Here is a 22,564-nt window from a genome sequence, read left to right on the forward strand (position 1 = left end):
CATTAGTTTTCGACATTGGTGCTACAGTTGTGGATGTTGGAGGGTTGCTTGTGGATGCCAAAGTTGTTAATGTTGTTTCACCAACAATTGTTGTTGTGTCAGACATAGTTGTTGTTCCAACATTAGTTTTCGACATTGGTGCTACAGTTGTGGATGTTGGAGGGTTGCTTGTGGATGCCAAAGTTGTTGATGTTGTTTCACCAACAATTGTTGTTGTGTCAGACATAGTTGTTCTTCCAACATCAGTTTTCGACATTGGTGCTACAGTTGTGGATGTTGGAGGGTTGCTTGTGGATGCCAAAGTTGTTGATGTTGTTTCACCAACAATTGTTGTTGTGTCAGACATAGTTGTTCTTCCAACATTAGTTTTCGACATTGGTGCTACAGTTGTGGATGTTGGAGGGTTGCTTGTGGATGCCAAAGTTGTTGTTGTTGTGTCAGACATTGTTGTTCTTCCAACATTAGTTTTCGACATTGGTGCTACAGTTGTGGATGTTGGAGGGTTGCTTGTGGATGCCAAAGTTGTTGTTGTTGTGTCAGACATTGTTGTTCTTCCAACATTAGTTTTCGACATTGGTGCTACAGTTGTGGATGTTGGAGGGTTGCTTGTGGATGCCAAAGTTGTTGTTGTTGTGTCAGACATTGTTGTTCTTCCAACATTAGTTTTCGACATTGGTGCTACAGTTGTGGATGTTGGAGGGTTGCTTGTGGATGCCAAAGTTGTTGTTGTTGTGTCAGACATTGTTGTTCTTCCAACATTAGTTTTCGACATTGGTGCTACAGTTGTGGATGTTGGAGGGTTACTTGTGGATGCCAAAGTTGTTAATGTTGTTTCACCAACAATTGTTGTTGTGTCAGACATAGTTGTTCTTCCAACATTAGTTTTCGACATTGGTGCTACAGTTGTGGATGTTGGAGGGTTACTTGTGGATGCCAAAGTTGTTAATGTTGTTTCACCAACAATTGTTGTTGTGTCAGACATAGTTGTTGTTCCAACATTAGTTTTCGACATTGGTGCTACAGTTGTGGATGTTGGAGGGTTGCTTGTGGATGCCAAATTTGTTGATGTTGTTTCACCAACAATTGTTGTTGTGTCAGACATAGTTGTTCTTCCAACATTAGTTTTCGACATTGGTGCTACAGTTGTGGATGTTGGAGGGTTGCTTGTGGATGCCAAAGTTGTTGATGTTGTTTCACCAACAATTGTTGTTGTGTCAGACATAGTTGTTGTTCCAACATTAGTTTTCGACATTGGTGCTACAGTTGTGGATGTTGGAGGGTTGCTTGTGGATGCCAAATTTGTTGATGTTGTTTCACCAACAATTGTTGTTGTGTCAGACATAGTTGTTCTTCCAACATTAGTTTTCGACATTGGTGCTACAGTTGTGGATGTTGGAGGGTTGCTTGTGGATGCCAAAGTTGTTGATGTTGTTTCACCAACAATTGTTGTTGTGTCAGACATAGTTGTTGTTCCAACATTAGTTTTCGACATTGGTGCTACAGTTGTGGATGTTGGAGGGTTGCTTGTGGATGCCAAAGTTGTTGATGTTGTTTCACCAACAATTGTTGTTGTGTCAGACATAGTTGTTCTTCCAACATTAGTTTTCGACATTGGTGCTACAGTTGTGGATGTTGGAGGGTTGCTTGTGGATGCCAAAGTTGTTGTTGTTGTGTCAGACATTGTTGTTCTTCCAACATTAGTTTTCGACATTGGTGCTACAGTTGTGGATGTTGGAGGGTTGCTTGTGGATGCCAAAGTTGTTGTTGTTGTGTCAGACATTGTTGTTCTTCCAACATTAGTTTTCGACATTGGTGCTACAGTTGTGGATGTTGGAGGGTTGCTTGTGGATGCCAAAGTTGTTGTTGTTGTGTCAGACATTGTTGTTCTTCCAACATTAGTTTTCGACATTGGTGCTACAGTTGTGGATGTTGGAGGGTTGCTTGTGGATGCCAAAGTTGTTGTTGTTGTGTCAGACATTGTTGTTCTTCCAACATTAGTTTTCGACATTGGTGCTACAGTTGTGGATGTTGGAGGGTTACTTGTGGATGCCAAAGTTGTTAATGTTGTTTCACCAACAATTGTTGTTGTGTCAGACATAGTTGTTCTTCCAACATTAGTTTTCGACATTGGTGCTACAGTTGTGGATGTTGGAGGGTTGCTTGTGGATGCCAAAGTTGTTAATGTTGTTTCACCAACAATTGTTGTTGTGTCAGACATAGTTGTTCTTCCAACATTAGTTTTCGACATTGGTTCTACAGTTGTGGATGTTGGAGGGTTGCTTGTGGATGCCAAAGTTGTTAATGTTGTTTCACCAACAATTGTTGTTGTGTCAGACATAGTTGTTGTTCCAACATTAGTTTTCGACATTGGTGCTACAGTTGTGGATGTTGGAGGGTTGCTTGTGGATGCCAAATTTGTTGATGTTGTTTCACCAACAATTGTTGTTGTGTCAGACATAGTTGTTCTTCCAACATTAGTTTTCGACATTGGTGCTACAGTTGTGGATGTTGGAGGGTTGCTTGTGGATGCCAAAGTTGTTGATGTTGTTTCACCAACAATTGTTGTTGTGTCAGACATAGTTGTTGTTCCAACATTAGTTTTCGACATTGGTGCTACAGTTGTGGATGTTGGAGGGTTGCTTGTGGATGCCAAAGTTGTTGATGTTGTTTCACCAACAATTGTTGTTGTGTCAGACATAGTTGTTCTTCCAACATTAGTTTTCGACATTGGTGCTACAGTTGTGGATGTTGGAGGGTTGCTTGTGGATGCCAAAGTTGTTGTTGTTGTGTCAGACATTGTTGTTCTTCCAACATTAGTTTTCGACATTGGTGCTACAGTTGTGGATGTTGGAGGGTTGCTTGTGGATGCCAAAGTTGTTGTTGTTGTGTCAGACATTGTTGTTCTTCCAACATTAGTTTTCGACATTGGTGCTACAGTTGTGGATGTTGGAGGGTTACTTGTGGATGCCAAAGTTGTTAATGTTGTTTCACCAACAATTGTTGTTGTGTCAGACATAGTTGTTCTTCCAACATTAGTTTTCGACATTGGTGCTACAGTTGTGGATGTTGGAGGGTTGCTTGTGGATGCCAAAGTTGTTAATGTTGTTTCACCAACAATTGTTGTTGTGTCAGACATAGTTGTTGTTCCAACATTAGTTTTCGACATTGGTGCTACAGTTGTGGATGTTGGAGGGTTGCTTGTGGATGCCAAATTTGTTGATGTTGTTTCACCAACAATTGTTGTTGTGTCAGACATAGTTGTTCTTCCAACATTAGTTTTCGACATTGGTGCTACAGTTGTGGATGTTGGAGGGTTGCTTGTGGATGCCAAAGTTGTTGATGTTGTTTCACCAACAATTGTTGTTGTGTCAGACATAGTTGTTCTTCCAACATTAGTTTTCGACATTGGTGCTACAGTTGTGGATGTTGGAGGGTTGCTTGTGGATGCCAAAGTTGTTGTTGTTGTGTCAGACATTGTTGTTCTTCCAACATTAGTTTTCGACATTGGTGCTACAGTTGTGGATGTTGGAGGGTTGCTTGTGGATGCCAAAGTTGTTGTTGTTGTGTCAGACATTGTTGTTCTTCCAACATTAGTTTTCGACATTGGTGCTACAGTTGTGGATGTTGGAGGGTTGCTTGTGGATGCCAAAGTTGTTGTTGTTGTGTCAGACATTGTTGTTCTTCCAACATTAGTTTTCGACATTGGTGCTACAGTTGTGGATGTTGGAGGGTTGCTTGTGGATGCCAAAGTTGTTGATGTTGTTTCACCAACAATTGTTGTTGTGTCAGACATAGTTGTTGTTCCAACATTAGTTTTCGACATTGGTGCTACAGTTGTGGATGTTGGAGGGTTGCTTGTGGATGCCAAATTTGTTGATGTTGTTTCACCAACAATTGTTGTTGTGTCAGACATAGTTGTTCTTCCAACATTAGTTTTCGACATTGGTGCTACAGTTGTGGATGTTGGAGGGTTGCTTGTGGATGCCAAATTTGTTGATGTTGTTTCACCAACAATTGTTGTTGTGTCAGACATAGTTGTTCTTCCAACATTAGTTTTCGACATTGGTGCTACAGTTGTGGATGTTGGAGGGTTGCTTGTGGATGCCAAATTTGTTGATGTTGTTTCACCAACAATTGTTGTTGTGTCAGACATAGTTGTTCTTCCAACATTAGTTTTCGACATTGGTGCTACAGTTGTGGATGTTGGAGGGTTGCTTGTGGATGCCAAAGTTGTTGATATTGTTTCACCAACATTTGTTGTTGTGTCAGACATAGTTGTTCTTCCAACATTAGTTTTTGACATTGGTGCTACAGTTGTGGATGTTGGAGGGTTGCTTGTGGATGCCAAATTTGTTGATGTTGTTTCACCAACAATTGTTGTTGTGTCAGACATAGTTGTTGTTCCAACATTAGTTTTCGACATTGGTGCTACAGTTGTGGATGTTGGAGGGTTACTTGTGGATGCCAAAGTTGTTAATGTTGTTTCACCAACAATTGTTGTTGTGTCAGACATAGTTGTTCTTCCAACATTAGTTTTCGACATTGGTGCTACAGTTGTGGATGTTGGAGGGTTGCTTGTGGATGCCAAAGTTGTTAATGTTGTTTCACCAACAATTGTTGTTGTGTCAGACATAGTTGTTGTTCCAGCATCAGTTGTCGACATTGGTGCTACAGTTGTGGATGTTGGAGGGTTGCTTGTGGATGCCAAATTTGTTGATGTTGTTTCACCAACAATTGTTGTTGTGTCAGACATAGTTGTTCTTCCAACATTAGTTTTCGACATTGGTGCTACAGTTGTGGATGTTGGAGGGTTGCTTGTGGATGCCAAAGTTGTTGATGTTGTTTCACCAACAATTGTTGTTGTGTCAGACATAGTTGTTGTTCCAACATTAGTTTTCGACATTGGTGCTACAGTTGTGGATGTTGGAGGGTTGCTTGTGGATGCCAAAGTTGTTAATGTTGTTTCACCAACAATTGTTGTTGTGTCAGACATAGTTGTTCTTCCAACATTAGTTTTCGACATTGGTGCTACAGTTGTGGATGTTGGAGGGTTGCTTGTGGATGCCAAAGTTGTTAATGTTGTTTCACCAACAATTGTTGTTGTGTCAGACATAGTTGTTCTTCCAACATTAGTTTTCGACATTGGTGCTACAGTTGTGGATGTTGGAGGGTTACTTGTGGATGCCAAAGTTGTTAAAGTTGTTTCACCAACAATTGTTGTTGTGTCAGACATAGTTGTTCTTCCAACATTAGTTTTCGACATTGGTGCTACAGTTGTGGATGTTGGAGGGTTGCTTGTGGATGCCAAAGTTGTTAATGTTGTTTCACCAACAATTGTTGTTGTGTCAGACATAGTTGTTGTTCCAGCATCAGTTGTCGACATTGGTGCTACAGTTGTGGATGTTGGAGGGTTGCTTGTGGATGCCAAATTTGTTGATGTTGTTTCACCAACAATTGTTGTTGTGTCAGACATAGTTGTTCTTCCAACATTAGTTTTCGACATTGGTGCTACAGTTGTGGATGTTGGAGGGTTGCTTGTGGATGCCAAAGTTGTTGATGTTGTTTCACCAACAATTGTTGTTGTGTCAGACATAGTTGTTGTTCCAACATTAGTTTTCGACATTGGTGCTACAGTTGTGGATGTTGGAGGGTTGCTTGTGGATGCCAAATTTGTTGATGTTGTTTCACCAACAATTGTTGTTGTGTCAGACATAGTTGTTGTTCCAACATTAGTTTTCGACATTGGTGCTACAGTTGTGGATGTTGGAGGGTTGCTTGTGGATGCCAAAGTTGTTGATGTTGTTTCACCAACAATTGTTGTTGTGTCAGACATTGTTGTTCTTCCAACATTAGTTTTCGACATTGGTGCTACAGTTGTGGATGTTGGAGGGTTGCTTGTGGATGCCAAAGTTGTTGATGTTGTTTCACCAACAATTGTTGTTGTGTCAGACATAGTTGTTCTTCCAACATTAGTTTTCGACATTGGTGCTACAGTTGTGGATGTTGGAGGGTTGCTTGTGGATGCCAAAGTTGTTGTTGTTGTGTCAGACATTGTTGTTCTTCCAACATTAGTTTTCGACATTGGTGCTACAGTTGTGGATGTTGGAGGGTTGCTTGTGGATGCCAAAGTTGTTGTTGTTGTGTCAGACATTGTTGTTCTTCCAACATTAGTTTTCGACATTGGTGCTACAGTTGTGGATGTTGGAGGGTTGCTTGTGGATGCCAAAGTTGTTAATGTTGTTTCACCAACAATTGTTGTTGTGTCAGACATAGTTGTTGTTCCAACATTAGTTTTCGACATTGGTGCTACAGTTGTGGATGTTGGAGGGTTGCTTGTGGATGCCAAATTTGTTGATGTTGTTTCACCAACAATTGTTGTTGTGTCAGACATAGTTGTTCTTCCAACATTAGTTTTCGACATTGGTGCTACAGTTGTGGATGTTGGAGGGTTGCTTGTGGATGCCAAAGTTGTTGATGTTGTTTCACCAACAATTGTTGTTGTGTCAGACATAGTTGTTGTTCCAACATTAGTTTTCGACATTGGTGCTACAGTTGTGGATGTTGGAGGGTTGCTTGTGGATGCCAAAGTTGTTGATGTTGTTTCACCAACAATTGTTGTTGTGTCAGACATTGTTGTTCTTCCAACATTAGTTTTCGACATTGGTGCTACAGTTGTGGATGTTGGAGGGTTGCTTGTGGATGCCAAAGTTGTTGTTGTTGTGTCAGACATTGTTGTTCTTCCAACATTAGTTTTCGACATTGGTGCTACAGTTGTGGATGTTGGAGGGTTGCTTGTGGATGCCAAAGTTGTTGTTGTTGTGTCAGACATTGTTGTTCTTCCAACATTAGTTTTCGACATTGGTGCTACAGTTGTGGATGTTGGAGGGTTACTTGTGGATGCCAAAGTTTTTGACGTTGTTTCACCAACAATTGTTGTTGAGTCAGACATAGTTGTTGTTCCAACATTAGTTTTCGACATTGGTGCTACAGTTGTGGATGTTGGAGGGTTGCTTGTGGATGCCAAAGTTGTTGATGTTGTTTCACCAACAATTGTTGTTGTGTCAGACATAGTTGTTCTTCCAACATTAGTTTTCGACATTGGTGCTACAGTTGTGGATGTTGGAGGGTTGCTTGTGGATGCCAAAGTTGTTGATGTTGTTTCACCAACAATTGTTGTTGTGTCAGACATAGTTGTTCTTCCAACAGTAGTTTTCGACATTGGTGCTACAGTTGTGGATGTTGGAGGGTTACTTGTGGATGCCAAAGTTTTTGACGTTGTTTCACCAACAATTGTTGTTGTGTCAGACATAGTTGTTGTTCCAACATTAGTTTTCGACATTGGTGCTACAGTTGTGGATGTTGGAGGGTTGCTTGTGGATGCCAAAGTTGTTGATGTTGTTTCACCAACAATTGTTGTTGTGTCAGACATAGTTGTTCTTCCAACATTAGTTTTCGACATTGGTGCTACAGTTGTGGATGTTGGAGGGTTGCTTGTGGATGCCAAAGTTGTTGATATTGTTTCACCAACATTTGTTGTTGTGTCAGACATAGTTGTTCTTCCAACATTAGTTTTCGACATTGGTGCTACAGTTGTGAATGTTGGAGGGTTGCTTGTGGATGCCAAAGTTGTTGTTGTTGTGTCAGACATTGTTGTTCTTCCAACATTAGTTTTCGACATTGGTGCTACAGTTGTGGATGTTGGAGGGTTGCTTGTGGATGCCAAAGTTGTTGTTGTTGTGTCAGACATTGTTGTTCTTCCAACATTAGTTTTCGACATTGGTGCTACAGTTGTGAATGTTGGAGGGTTGCTTGTGGATGCCAAAGTTGTTGTTGTTGTGTCAGACATTGTTGTTCTTCCAACATTAGTTTTCGACATTGGTGCTACAGTTGTGGATGTTGGAGGGTTGCTTGTGGATGCCAAAGTTGTTGATGTTGTTTCACCAACAATTGTTGTTGTGTCAGACATAGTTGTTCTTCCAACATTAGTTTTCGACATTGGTGCTACAGTTGTGGATGTTGGAGGGTTACTTGTGGATGCCAAAGTTTTTGACGTTGTTTCACCAACAATTGTTGTTGAGTCAGACATAGTTGTTGTTCCAACATTAGTTTTCGACATTGGTGCTACAGTTGTGGATGTTGGAGGGTTGCTTGTGGATGCCAAAGTTGTTGATGTTGTTTCACCAACAATTGTTGTTGTGTCAGACATAGTTGTTCTTCCAACATTAGTTTTCGACATTGGTGCTACAGTTGTGGATGTTGGAGGGTTGCTTGTGGATGCCAAAGTTGTTGTTGTTGTGTCAGACATTGTTGTTCTTGCAACATTAGTTTTCGACATTGGTGCTACAGTTGTGGATGTTGGAGGGTTGCTTGTGGATGCCAAAGTTGTTGATGTTGTGTCAGACATTGTTGTTCTTCCAACATTAGTTTTCGACATTGGTGCTACAGTTGTGGATGCTGGAGGGTTGCTTGTGGATGCCAAAGTTGTTGATGTTGTTTCACCAACAATTGTTGTTGTGTCAGACATAGTTGTTCTTCCAACATTAGTTTTCGACATTGGTGCTACAGTTGTGGATGTTGGAGGGTTACTTGTGGATGCCAAAGTTTTTGACGTTGTTTCACCAACAATTGTTGTTGTGTCAGACATAGTTGTTGTTCCAACATTAGTTTTCGACATTGGTGCTACAGTTGTGGATGTTGGAGGGTTGCTTGTGGATGCCAAATTTGTTGATGTTGTTTCACCAACAATTGTTGTTGTGTCAGACATAGTTGTTGTTCCAACATTAGTTTTCGACATTGGTGCTACAGTTGTGGATGTTGGAGAGTTACTTGTGGATGCCAAAGTTGTTGATGTTGTTTCACCAACAATTGTTGTTGTGTCAGACATAGTTGTTCTTCCAACATTAGTTTTCGACATTGGTGCTACAGTTGTGGATGTTGGAGAGTTACTTGTGGATGCCAAAGTTGTTGATGTTGTTTCACCAACAATTGTTGTTGTGTCAGACACAGTTGTTGTTCCAACATTAGTTTTCGACATTGGTGCTACAGTTGTGGATGTTGGAGGGTTGCTTGTGGATGCCAAATTTGTTGATGTTGTTTCACCAACAATTGTTGTTGTGTCAGACATAGTTGTTCTTCCAACATTAGTTTTCGACATTGGTGCTACAGTTGTGGATGTTGGAGGGTTGCTTGTGGATGCCAAATTTGTTGATGTTGTTTCACCAACAATTGTTGTTGTGTCAGACATAGTTGTTCTTCCAACATTAGTTTTCGACATTGGTGCTACAGTTGTGGATGTTGGAGAGTTACTTGTGGATGCCAAAGTTTTTGATGTTGTTTCACCAACAATTGTTGTTGTGTCAGACATAGTTGTTCTTCCAACATTAGTTTTCGACATTGGTGCTACAGTTGTGGATGTTGGAGGGTTGCTTGTGGATGCCAAATTTGTTGATGTTGTTTCACCAACAATTGTTGTTGTGTCAGACATAGTTGTTCTTCCAACATTAGTTTTCGACATTGGTGCTACAGTTGTGGATGTTGGAGAGTTACTTGTGGATGCCAAAGTTGTTGATGTTGTTTCACCAACAATTGTTGTTGTGTCAGACATAGTTGTTCTTCCAACATTAGTTTTCGACATTGGTGCTACAGTTGTGGATGTTGGAGGGTTGCTTGTGGATGCCAAATTTGTTGATGTTGTTTCACCAACAATTGTTGTTGTGTCAGACATAGTTGTTCTTCCAACATTAGTTTTCGACATTGGTGCTACAGTTGTGGATGTTGGAGAGTTACTTGTGGATGCCAAAGTTGTTGATGTTGTTTCACCAACAATTGTTGTTGTGTCAGACATAGTTGTTCTTCCAACATTAGTTTTCGACATTGGTGCTACAGTTGTGGATGTTGGAGGGTTGCTTGTGGATGCCAAATTTGTTGATGTTGTTTCACCAACAATTGTTGTTGTGTCAGACATAGTTGTTGTTCCAACATTAGTTTTCGACATTGGTGCTACAGTTGTGGATGTTGGAGAGTTACTTGTGGATGCCAAAGTTGTTGATGTTGTTTCACCAACAATTGTTGTTGTGTCAGACATAGTTGTTCTTCCAACATTAGTTTTCGACATTGGTGCTACAGTTGTGGATGTTGGAGAGTTACTTGTGGATGCCAAAGTTGTTGATGTTGTTTCACCAACAATTGTTGTTGTGTCAGACACAGTTGTTGTTCCAACATTAGTTTTCGACATTGGTGCTACAGTTGTGGATGTTGGAGGGTTGCTTGTGGATGCCAAATTTGTTGATGTTGTTTCACCAACAATTGTTGTTGTGTCAGACATAGTTGTTCTTCCAACATTAGTTTTCGACATTGGTGCTACAGTTGTGGATGTTGGAGGGTTGCTTGTGGATGCCAAATTTGTTGATGTTGTTTCACCAACAATTGTTGTTGTGTCAGACATAGTTGTTCTTCCAACATTAGTTTTCGACATTGGTGCTACAGTTGTGGATGTTGGAGAGTTACTTGTGGATGCCAAAGTTTTTGATGTTGTTTCACCAACAATTGTTGTTGTGTCAGACATAGTTGTTCTTCCAACATTAGTTTTCGACATTGGTGCTACAGTTGTGGATGTTGGAGAGTTACTTGTGGATGCCAAAGTTGTTGATGTTGTTTCACCAACAATTGTTGTTGTGTCAGACATAGTTGTTCTTCCAACATTAGTTTTCGACATTGGTGCTACAGTTGTGGATGTTGGAGGGTTGCTTGTGGATGCCAAATTTGTTGATGTTGTTTCACCAACAATTGTTGTTGTGTCAGACATAGTTGTTGTTCCAACATTAGTTTTCGACATTGGTGCTACAGTTGTGGATGTTGGAGGGTTGCTTGTGGATGCCAAATTTGTTGATGTTGTTTCACCAACAATTGTTGTTGTGTCAGACATAGTTGTTGTTCCAACATTAGTTTTCGACATTGGTGCTACAGTTGTGGATGTTGGAGAGTTACTTGTGGATGCCAAAGTTGTTGATGTTGTTTCACCAACAATTGTTGTTGTGTCAGACATAGTTGTTCTTCCAACATTAGTTTTCGACATTGGTGCTACAGTTGTGGATGTTGGAGAGTTACTTGTGGATGCCAAAGTTGTTGATGTTGTTTCACCAACAATTGTTGTTGTGTCAGACATAGTTGTTGTTCCAACATTAGTTTTCGACATTGGTGCTACAGTTGTGGATGTTGGAGGGTTGCTTGTGGATGCCAAATTTGTTGATGTTGTTTCACCAACAATTGTTGTTGTGTCAGACATAGTTGTTCTTCCAACATTAGTTTTCGACATTGGTGCTACAGTTGTGGATGTTGGAGGGTTGCTTGTGGATGCCAAATTTGTTGATGTTGTTTCACCAACAATTGTTGTTGTGTCAGACATAGTTGTTCTTCCAACATTAGTTTTCGACATTGGTGCTACAGTTGTGGATGTTGGAGAGTTACTTGTGGATGCCAAAGTTTTTGATGTTGTTTCACCAACAATTGTTGTTGTGTCAGACATAGTTGTTCTTCCAACATTAGTTTTCGACATTGGTGCTACAGTTGTGGATGTTGGAGAGTTACTTGTGGATGCCAAAGTTGTTGATGTTGTTTCACCAACAATTGTTGTTGTGTCAGACATAGTTGTTCTTCCAACATTAGTTTTCGACATTGGTGCTACAGTTGTGGATGTTGGAGGGTTGCTTGTGGATGCCAAATTTGTTGATGTTGTTTCACCAACAATTGTTGTTGTGTCAGACATAGTTGTTCTTCCAACATTAGTTTTCGACATTGGTGCTACAGTTGTGGATGTTGGAGGGTTGCTTGTGGATGCCAAATTTGTTGATGTTGTTTCACCAACAATTGTTGTTGTGTCAGACATAGTTGTTCTTCCAACATTAGTTTTCGACATTGGTGCTACAGTTGTGGATGTTGGAGGGTTGCTTGTGGATGCCAAATTTGTTGATGTTGTTTCACCAACAATTGTTGTTGTGTCAGACATAGTTGTTCTTCCAACATTAGTTTTCGACATTGGTGCTACAGTTGTGGATGTTGGGGGGTTACTTGTGGATGCCAAAGTTTTTGATGTTGTTTCACCAACAATTGTTGTTGTGTCAGACATAGTTGTTTTTCCAACATTAGTTTTCGACATTGGTGCTACAGTTGTGGATGTTGGAGGGTTGCTTGTGGATGCCAAATTTGTTGATGTTGTTTCACCAACAATTGTTGTTGTGTCAGACATAGTTGTTCTTCCAACATTAGTTTTCGACATTGGTGCTACAGTTGTGGATGTTGGGGGGTTACTTGTGGATGCCAAAGTTGTTGATGTTGTTTCACCAACACTTGTTGTTGTGTCAGAAATAGTTGTTGTTTCAGCATCAGTTGTTGACTTTGGTACTACAGTTGAGGATGTTCGAGGGTTACTGGTGGATGCCAAAGTTGTTGATTTTGTTTCACCAACAGTTGTTGTTGTGTCTGATAGAGTTGTAGTTGCTGCATCAGTTGATGATGTCAGTGCTACAGTTGAGGATGTTGGAAGGGTACTTGTGGATGCCAAAGTTGTTGTTGTTTCACCAACAGTTGTTGTTGTTGTGTCAGACATAGTTGTTGTTCCAACATCAGTTGTCAATGTTTCTGCTACAGTTGAGGAGGTTGGAGGGTTACCTGTGGATGCCAAATTTGTTGTTGTTGTTGTTGTTGTTGTTGTTGTTGTTGTTGTTGTTGCACCAACAGTTGTATTGGTATCATAAATAATTGTAGTTGCTGCATCAGTTGTCAACGTTGACGCAAGATTTGAATATATTTGAGGGGTGTTTGTCGCCAGTGTTGTCGTACATCCGTAAAACGTCCACCACAAATATACTGTGAAAATACATATTTAATTGTTCTTTATTTCTTTTTTTATAATCAATTGAATTTTGGTTCTTTTAAATATCACTTATTTTTATATTCCCTTTTCTATTATAGTATTATTAAGTTAGGGTTAGGGTTGTATTTTCCTTAAATTTAATGTTAAATTCACTGAATTATTTAACATAGATTTACTTACATATGGTAAGGACAGATTTCCTTCTGCCATCATACCTAAAAGTAAAACAAATATAATTAGGTTTTGTTTCAACACAGCAAAATCCCCAGGGTTAAATCAACACTGCTCAGAGTACATATTTTCCCACTCTACAGAGTGTTAAAGTTAATGAGATCATTAAGTGACTAATTGGATGATGATTGATTATTAATGATAAACATCTGCTGTGAACAAGCAGAATCACTGAAGGAAACAGAAACAAAAGAACTACAACTGACTTCCAGTCACAGCCTTAGATTAAATCAGATTAAGATAAAGAAGACATTAACCCTCTGGGGACCAAGGTGTATTTTGGATCCTTGAGATGTTCTGACATGCCCTGACAGTTGCTTATAAACATATTAATGGCACAGGTGAAATTACACTATATTTACAGGGATACCATAATATGTGAGCAACATGTATGTACATGTTTGTATTTTTGAGAATAATGTTTATGCATGGTTATTGAAAAAACTAAAAATGAAAGTTTCTGAAATAAGGCCACAAAACACATTTGAAATCTGTATCCACAAGACTTTTGACTAATGGATGTTGTTGCCTAGGGTTTTTTCTTCACAATGATCTGAAAATCATGCCTAATCTTTCACATAAAACTGTAAATTAGGTTATATTGTGAAAAACATATTTGTTTGCCAAGGCAATATGCGAATGGGTGTGAACAGGCCAGCCCTCATCATGTTTAATTAGGTGATTCTCACCTGAGAGAGACTAATGGCTTGTTTCCACTGAGTGGTACGGTACGGTACAGTTCGGTTTGGTACGCAATTATTTGCATTTCCATTGTTAAAAGTTGTGAATGGTACCAAAAAGCTGAACCGTACCGTACCACTTTTTGGGTACCCTTCCATTAGGGTTCCTAGCGCAGTGAAAGGGTACTAAAAGGTGGCGCTAGACTCACTGCAGAACGCTGATTGGTGGACAGAGTATCGTCACTCGCGCATGCTACAAGGACATTAGAAGCATACAGTTGAAATATAATACTACTGTTATTGTGTCACGAAATGTAGTTTTAAGAGTTTTTCGTGCGAGAAAGTGTTTTTTAAAGCTCAAATCTGTGGTTTATTTATAGATTTATGATAATTTAACTGAGATCCATTCCAAGCGATCACCGGACGCTCGCGCTCGTGTCCCCCGGCTGGAACAGCCTTTCCTCGGCTAGTTGTTCTGATGTTTGCCGCTGACTCGAACGTCTTTATAGTGGTTAAACAGGAGATATAGTTCGTCTTGTACAGACCTAACAGGTGATCTTTGGTCTCGTGAATCTATAATTCGTTCCCTGGCCAATAGTTTTGGCAGAAGGCTACGTGAAGTTTCATATCTTTGAGCGCTAAATTTTGACTGACTGAATTGTTTCTTGATGTTATTTAAGCTTTACTGTATATCTTTTTGTACCTTTTATAATGGCTATTATTGAAAAAACTGAAAATCAACAAAAAGAAATAGTTTTGTCATTTTTTTTATTTTATTACAAGATCATCTGTAATGTAGTTTATTGCAACATTTGGTTTGCTTTAGGGGATAATCTTCCCCCACTCAGAGAAGAATTTTATTGCCCCACAGGCCCAAGAGATGGGCACTAAACAGGACGAACATGTCAATATGGTAATGTTTTACTAAGACAAATCGGCTCCAAAATGGTGGAACGAGAAGCTCACAACAAAGACCCCTTTGATTCCCTGACAGAGATGTTCAACGGAACACCTCTCCTCGTCCCCTACGAGTTGAACTCTCAGCGACCTCACTGTTGAGATCTCTCTGAGATCTCACGCATAAAATCATATAAACTCACCACAGAACAAATCTTGGACCTACAACCAATCATAATTCTTGTTGTTCCTACACTTCATGTGTTATTATGCTTAGATCACATAATAATCGTGTAATTTTTGTTAACTATTAACTCTCGTAATTGTTATACAACCATTAGAAGTGTGAATGCCTCGTTTACGCTTAAACGAACCGTATTCTCCTAATTCAAAAGATGGCTTGACTGAAATCTGTCTAAAATGCTTTGTTGTATGATTATAATTTATAATCTTAAACTGTGTTCTTTTGTTCCCTGCTAAGTGCTGGAGACCAGCTCACAGACCATGCATAAATTATGATAATCAAGAAGTAGATCCACCTCCTGAGATCATGCCATTACCCATTGGCCTGAAGTTTCTTGGAGGTTGGACTAGAGTTTAAGTTAAAGATCCGAACAAAGGACCTCATGTTTAGATTTTGGAGATTTTTTTTTTTGGAGATGTTGTTCCGTTCAATGTTCCGTGCCTGTTAGATTTTTGTTCGTGTTTGTAACTGTTAAGTCCGTGCCTCTCTCTAAAACCAGCAAGAGAGTGTTCTGTTCGTGCTTATCTCTGAAACAAAGAACATGTCCACATGCTTCTACATCGACTAGACCAAATTCGACCAGCAGACGAATAACCCATCAAGATCAGGGTTACAATTCAGCTCAGTCAAGCCATCCGACTCGTCTTACTTTCATTTCTTTCCTTTATTTCCTTTTTCGTAAAAGTCTCGTTTCAAAGTTAAGTTTGCAACACGTTTCGAATTGGAAAAGACTCTCATTCGCTTGCTAATCACACGTGACCAGCGGCGAAACTTCCATTCCTGCACTTCAAAGACAACCAACCTAGCAACGGACCCGGCCGGGAAACTCCCCTTCGACGCAACGCAGACAAAGGAAATTCCCTCAGCCACTACAAAGCGCAAGTACTCCAGGCTCTAACTGAACTGGTGCTAATGTTAATTGAATAACCTCTCTAAGAAATGAAGGTTCAAATTAATGCTTGGTGGTCCTTTCAGTCATGTCTTACGTGCATATAGAAAGTTGAAACTTTCTCTCACTCTTTCCCTTTCGCGACTGTATGAATGTGTGTGTGTGTGCGTGATTATGTTTAGACCTTATAGTTGTGTTTAGAATAGCTAATAAAGCCTTCCATATATTTGAAAAGATACATTTTCTTGTGTCGTGTTTGCACATTTAATGTCTTGTACTGTTCGATCTAAAGTTACCTTGCTAAGACATAGTGTTTCACTATAGATTTGGTTATAATTACGGCCCGTTCAAATGAATTCTAAGCGAGTCATTTGCTCGGTTCAGTGATTCGGTTCCATAGATTCATTGCAACTCAATGAATCATTTCCCTTTGAGCTAAATTGGCCTTCGGCCCCCTTAAATACATTTTATGTATATTATTAAATGTTGCATTTGCTACATATATATTTAAAAACAAAAATGAGTGAGAAAAATGAGTAAGACTACGATTTATGCCCTGTCTCTGATACTGTTGTCTGCCCTGGTATTCCGACCCATGACTGTTTTGAACACTGAGCTTGCTAAATTTGAATAAACTGCACATGGATTCTACTCAGCCTGCGTCTTCGTTACAAAAAACTTCGCCACCTACAGATCCAGCAGTTTTCAGGCATCTTACCAGCGAGCTTTCTGCCCAAGCGAATCAACTGGCAGCTCACCATCAACAACTAAGTCGACTCACCATCATGACAGAGGAGTTGATGAAAGCAGTACAGAGTCTCCATCAGCCTGTGTCTCCGCCCACTGCCCCAGCGCCTCACCCAGATCCGGTACCGACTGAAATGCCTCACAGCCCACTATCTGCTAATCCACGTTTAGCTTTTCCAGAGAAATTTGATGGTTCCCCAAACAAATGTAAAGGCTTCCTTATGCAGTGTTCCATCTTCCTGGCTCAACAACCGTCGTTATGCTCAACGGATAACAGTAAGATTTCGTTGGTGTGCTCGTTGCTCACGGGAAAAGCATTGGATTGGGCAACAGCCGTCTGGGACAACCAAGGATTCCAGCACACCACTTACAGTAACTTTATTCAACGTTTACGAGAAGTGTTTGAACATGCTGAAGGAGGAAGGAATGCTGGGGAACAACTTCTTGCACTTCGTCAGGGAAGAGATACTGCAGCTGAATTTGCTCTGACGTTTCGCACTCTCGCTGCCCAAACTGTGTGGGTAGACGATACATTAAAACTGCTGTTCTGCCAGGGATTAAATTCTGACTTGCAGTCAGAACTTGCATGTCGTGATGAAGACAAAACCCTAGATCAATTCATTGACTTGGCTATTCGCATTGACAACCTTATTCAGTCTCGGAGATCTTACCGACCTACATGTTCTTCCAGCCAAATGAGTCAACCTAGTGACCCCACTGAACCCATGCAAGTCGGGCGAACCCATCTTTCCACAGAGGAACGTGAACGCCGCCTCAGAAACCACCTTTGCTTATACTGTGGCCAAGCAGGACATCTGAGAGCTGATTGCCCGTCTCGACCCTCTCAGACACACAACCGCAGGGTGAGTTTGCTGATTTCCGCCATATCAACCAATAGATGTATGGAATTACCAATAACATTAACCTGTCAGTCTGAAACGATCACCACTCAGGCTTTACTAGACTCTGGGGCAGCAGGCAATTTTATTGATGAAGGCCTAGTACGACAGTATAAGATACCCCTAACCCGTTGTGAATCTCCTTTGGCAGTGGCCGCACTAGATGGGCGCCCCCTGGGGACTGGCCATGTTCAGTATACCACCACTGATCTGTGTCTACAAGTTGGAGCACTACATACTGAAACAACACACCTCTTCGTCATTTACTCTCCACATAACCCAATCATCCTTGGTTTACCCTGGCTGCAGGACCACAATCCACAAATTTCCTGGCGTGAGAAACAGATCATACGTTGGGATCCCACCTGCTATTCCAAATGCCTGAAGCCAACCCCCTTGATCCCAGTAAAGACTACTTTCATTACTCAAGAGCTCAACACAGCACCATATGTACCCCCTGAGTATGTTGACTTGATGGAAGTGTTCAGCAAAACTAAAGCCTCACAACTTCCACCACATCGACCTAGTGACTGTGCCATTAAACTATTACCTGACACCACACCACCTAGAGGTAGAATCTTTCGACTATCCGAAACTGAGGCTAACGCAATGAGATCATACATTGAAGAAGAACTGTCTAAGGGTTTCATTCGACCATCCACTTCACCAGCGGCAGCGGGATTCTTCTTTGTGGAAAAGAAGGATGGGGGTCCCCGTCCCTGCATTGATTATCGGGGTCTAAATGATATAACAGTCAAATTCAGATATCCACTGCCTCTGGTTCCTGCAGCCTTGGAACAACTAAGAACTGCTAAAGTTTACACTAAGCTCAATCTACGCTCCGCCTACAACCTCATACGCATTCGAGAAGGGGACGAATGGAAAACTGCGTTCTCTACCAGCAGCGGGCACTACGAATACCAGTTTGTCACACTGTACTGTAAAGGAACAAGGGTTGATGGATGTTTTGTCTTGTGAGGTTGAAAAGCTCAGTATCGAGTGGCCAGCTGATAGACAGGAGTCTAAAGTCAAAAGCAAATTAGACGATAGATTTATGTCTGCACGACCTCAACCCTCTCGCCGGTGCTTGCCGTTCTTCCCAGATCTTCATACTGAGGTATCGAGGACCTGGGTTAGACCGGTTTCCAGCAGAATTCACACATATCAATCTAATGCATATGGTAATATCCGTGGTGCAAAGTCTGCTGGATACGTGACGAGGCCGAAGGTGGAGGAGACGCTCGCGAGCTATCTCTTTCCGGCTTCGGCGTCTTCACTTAAAGCACCGGCGCTTCCATCCAAACCACTGAAAAACACTTCTGCGCTGGTGGGGAAAGCTTACTTTAACCTTAGCAGACGGCTACGTGCTTGCATACTATGGCCATTCTGCAGGCTTATCAGGCTGATATGCTGAAAGATGTGTGCAAGGGGGGGGATTTCTGCAGATACTGTCAGCGAGCTTAGGCAGACCGTGGATCTCGCCATCCGCGCTACTAAGGAGACCGCAAAATTAATCGGCCGGTCTATGGCAGCTTTGGTGGCTACAGAGAGGCATTTATGGTTAAGCCAAACATCAATGAAAGAGAAAGATGAGGCTCTCTTTTTAAACGCTCCTCTTTCGCCGGCGGGACTCTTTGGTGATGCGTTACACTCAGTCACGGAGAAATTCCAAGAGGAGAAAAAGCAGGCACCTGCCTTTCATAAATATATCCCGCTGAAAGTGCGTGTCTCCGCGGCTGCTGATAGATCGCAGCCCCAGCGATCGAGTTTGTCTCACAAGAGAACGCAGCAGATGCAGAGTGTCGCGTCTCGTGCCCCCCCACAGAGAAACTGGAGGGACGAGGCGAGGCGCTCTCCGGCGCGGCCGTCTCGGGGCAGGACTGATCTGAGGACAGTCATTGTCGCCAAGAAGGCCGCGTCGAAAAAATCCTGACAGGCTGAACGTCAGGACTCTGAGGGTGGTCCCCATCGGGAAAGACTTGAGTTCACCGCACAAGAACATGGTGCCCTGTCTTTCTCGATACTCTCAGGGGTCTGTTCTACTAACCCTGCCTATACAGGGTGTAGAGAGACTCGGCGAGTGATTTCCCGAGGGACGCTCGCCCCCTCCGAGGGGGGTTGGGGAGTGCTCAGACCAGCTGTTTCCTGCCAATATGTTACAGGGTGCTGTGTCTGTCACTCGGGATGTTCATCCAGAGGCCAGCCTCGAGAGGCTGGTTCCCTTAGTAGAGTTCCTGGCGGAATGGGAAATGCTTCCCAATGTTTCTCAGTGGGTCCTGAATATTATAAAGAACGGGCATGCTATTCAGTTCAGAACGCGTCCACCTCGGTTCAGAGGGGTTCTGCCCACGGTGGTGGGCCCCCAGCAGGCTCTGGTTTTAGAACAGGAGGTAAAAACGCTGCTACAAAAAGGGGCTATAGAATGGGTTCCTCCACCCAGCAGGGAGTTAGGGTATTACAGCCGGTACTTCATCGTTCCGAAAAAAGATGGAGGGCTGCGTCCTATTTTAGATCTGCGTCTCTGAAATCACACTGTAGGGAAGCTCAAGTTCAAGATGCTCACTCTAAAGCAGATCGTGTCACAAATCAGATCCGAGGACTGGTTTGTCGCGATAGGTCTAAAGGACGCTTACTTCCATGTATCTATCCTCCCTCAACACAGGAAGTTCCTGAGGTTTGCTTTCGGGGGCGAAGCATACCAATATCGGGTTCTTCCGTTCGGCCTAGCACTGTCACCCCGCACATTCGCGAAGTGTATGGATGTAGCTATAGCTCCGCTCAGGCTGCAGGGCATCCGTATTCTGAATTATATAGACAACTGGTTGATTCTAGCTCAATTAGAACAGCAGGCGGTTCGACATCGAGATGTCGTCCTTGCTCACATCAAGAGATTGGGGTTGAGGCTCAAGGGTGGGTTAGCCGAGCCCGAGCTCTCCTCTTCGCTGGTTCAGTCCAGCCCCGTCCGGCCAGCGCCAGAGACCGTCCAGCCAAAAAAAATAAGACTTTTTAAAAACGAAAAACCACGAATACATGTTATATTGCACCCCATAAACACAATCATGCAAAGAAAAAAAAAGATGACGTGACTTTAAATAACTTTTTGTTTTTCGGGCATTTTTTTTAAGAACAGCTTCTACCTTTATAAAACAACTCTAACGATTATTTAATTTCTATATGTTGTTGAATATAGTTGTATAGAAATTAATATAGTTGTATTGAAATTAATATAGGCTGCCTATCATAAGGCAAAATTCGATCTCGCATGGAGTGAGTGACATAACTCGAAATTGATTTGACACTCATTTAACTCATTTTATGCATGTGAAAAAACTAAATATAGATGTCTTGATTAAAGCATTCTTTGGCATTAAGGGCTGTTCACAAAGAACGAGTTTTTCCATTAGCCTCTGCTACTGTTCTTATACATCACTGTTCCAATGATTTTCGCGCAACTGTTGCGCTTGCGTCTCAAGTTCAACAAAAATGCACCTCCAGACCTTGCATCCCCCCCCCCCCCTTCCAAATTTCCCCTGTATGTGCAATGGTCTAGATCAGTGTTTCCCAACCCTGTTCCTGACGGCACACCAACACTGCGTGTATTCTTTGTCTCCCTTATCAAACACACCTGATTCAACCCATCAGCTCATAATCAGGTGGGTTAATGAGCTGATGAGTTGAATCGGGTGTGTTTGATAAGGGAGACAAAGAAAACACGCAGTGTTGGTGTGCTGCCAGGAACAGGGTTGGGAAACACTGGTCTAGTGGTAGAACATTAGATTAACGTGTAAGAGATTCTGAGTTCTAATCCACACTCGCATAGTTATTTTTTTCCTCTCATTAAAACCGATTATGTTTATAAGTTGTTGTCAAGCAGGGACATGACAAAATGTTTGAATGCATTTTACTTTGTGGTTTCACTGGTACGAATAGAGATTTCTCCGCAACTGATCAAGCTCGTGTCCGTGTGAAGATGTTCCTTGTGGCAGCGCGAGTCACAAGAGAACACTTTATCAGCACCACTGAGTCAACGAGTACGTTGATCACTTGATTTAAAAAAACAACAACACATTTCAGCGTGCTATTTCTCCTCTTATTTAACAAATGAATGCTCTGCTAGACTAGTTATACGGATATGTTTTATTTATTTGTATTGGTACATCCGTGCCGCGAGATGTTTAAAAGTGCTGGGGACAATATCGACCCTGGCAAAAAGTGGTGGGGAAATTCACAAATAATAATTATTAATAATTATAATAATAATGATAAAAGGTGTTTCGTTTTTTTTTTTTTTTTTTTTTTTTGCGTCAAAATATTTCTCAAACGGCAGTCATCTAAAATAATTCTGAATTTTCAGCTTCAGAATCATGAGTTGTTATTTTGGTGTCACCATTGTTACAAGCACCAAGTCCAAGCCTATTCATTTAAACCCACAATGTAATATCAAATTTAGCATTTAATCAACAGTACATTTTTTGTTAAACTTTTACCATATGTCTTGGAGTATTGCAATATTATCGTATCGTGAGTTCAACATCATCATGATATGTATCGAATCGCGACATGAAGGTATCGTCACACCCCAAATAATTTCTAAATGAAGTATAGCATTATTTACAAACCAGTTGTTTAAGAGTTGTTAGTTAGTGGCGCAAAAAGTGGGTATGTGCTAAATGCGGCGCAGCACAATGGGGGGGGGGGGGCAAAGCGATGTTAAAAAATTTTTTTCAAAATATATATGCTATATTGTATTTCTACATGTAGCTGCATTTCTGCATTCCTTCAATGTTATATAAAATTTTAGAGGACTAACAGCCAGACTAGAGTAGGCGCCCTCATGGAGAAGGGGGACGGGTAATATCGCGAGCGGGCGGGGGCGCCGTGAGCGCTGAGCGAGCAGGTACGAGTAATGAGTTGTTGGACTCATTGGATAAAGATGGATAAAACAAAATGCTGTGGGGCTAAAAATAGAAAAAGAAAGAGAGAAAAGGAGATGGCATGTCAATTGATGTGACAGCAGCTAAATAACTGCATGCATTGCTGAAAGCCAACAGGTAGGATTTAAAATGTGACATCCAGGCATGTATCTCAGTTGCCATCGGGACTACC

General features: G+C 41.4%; 1 protein-coding gene across 1 annotated transcript; it reads right to left on the bottom strand.

Annotated features, from left to right (window-relative positions):
* Nucleotides 1-2: 2 nt before the first annotated feature.
* On the bottom strand, nt 3-16,573 carry LOC148973431 (uncharacterized). The gene is made up of 9 exons (XM_089120210.1): nt 16,531-16,573; nt 11,850-12,666; nt 10,770-11,003; nt 6,123-6,599; nt 4,359-6,041; nt 2,982-3,299; nt 1,959-2,783; nt 1,131-1,589; nt 3-21 (listed from the first exon to the last, which is right to left on the bottom strand). The coding sequence occupies exons 1-9, from the start codon at nt 16,571-16,573 to the stop codon at nt 3-5; spliced, it is 4,875 nt and encodes a 1,624-aa protein (XP_088976336.1).
* Between the last annotated feature and the right edge of the window lie 5,991 nt (nt 16,574-22,564).

Source organism: Pimephales promelas, chromosome 15, assembly GCF_988280905.1.
Source record: "Pimephales promelas chromosome 15, fPimPro1.hap1.1, whole genome shotgun sequence".
In the NCBI taxonomy this organism is placed as follows: domain Eukaryota; kingdom Metazoa; phylum Chordata; class Actinopteri; order Cypriniformes; family Leuciscidae; genus Pimephales; species Pimephales promelas.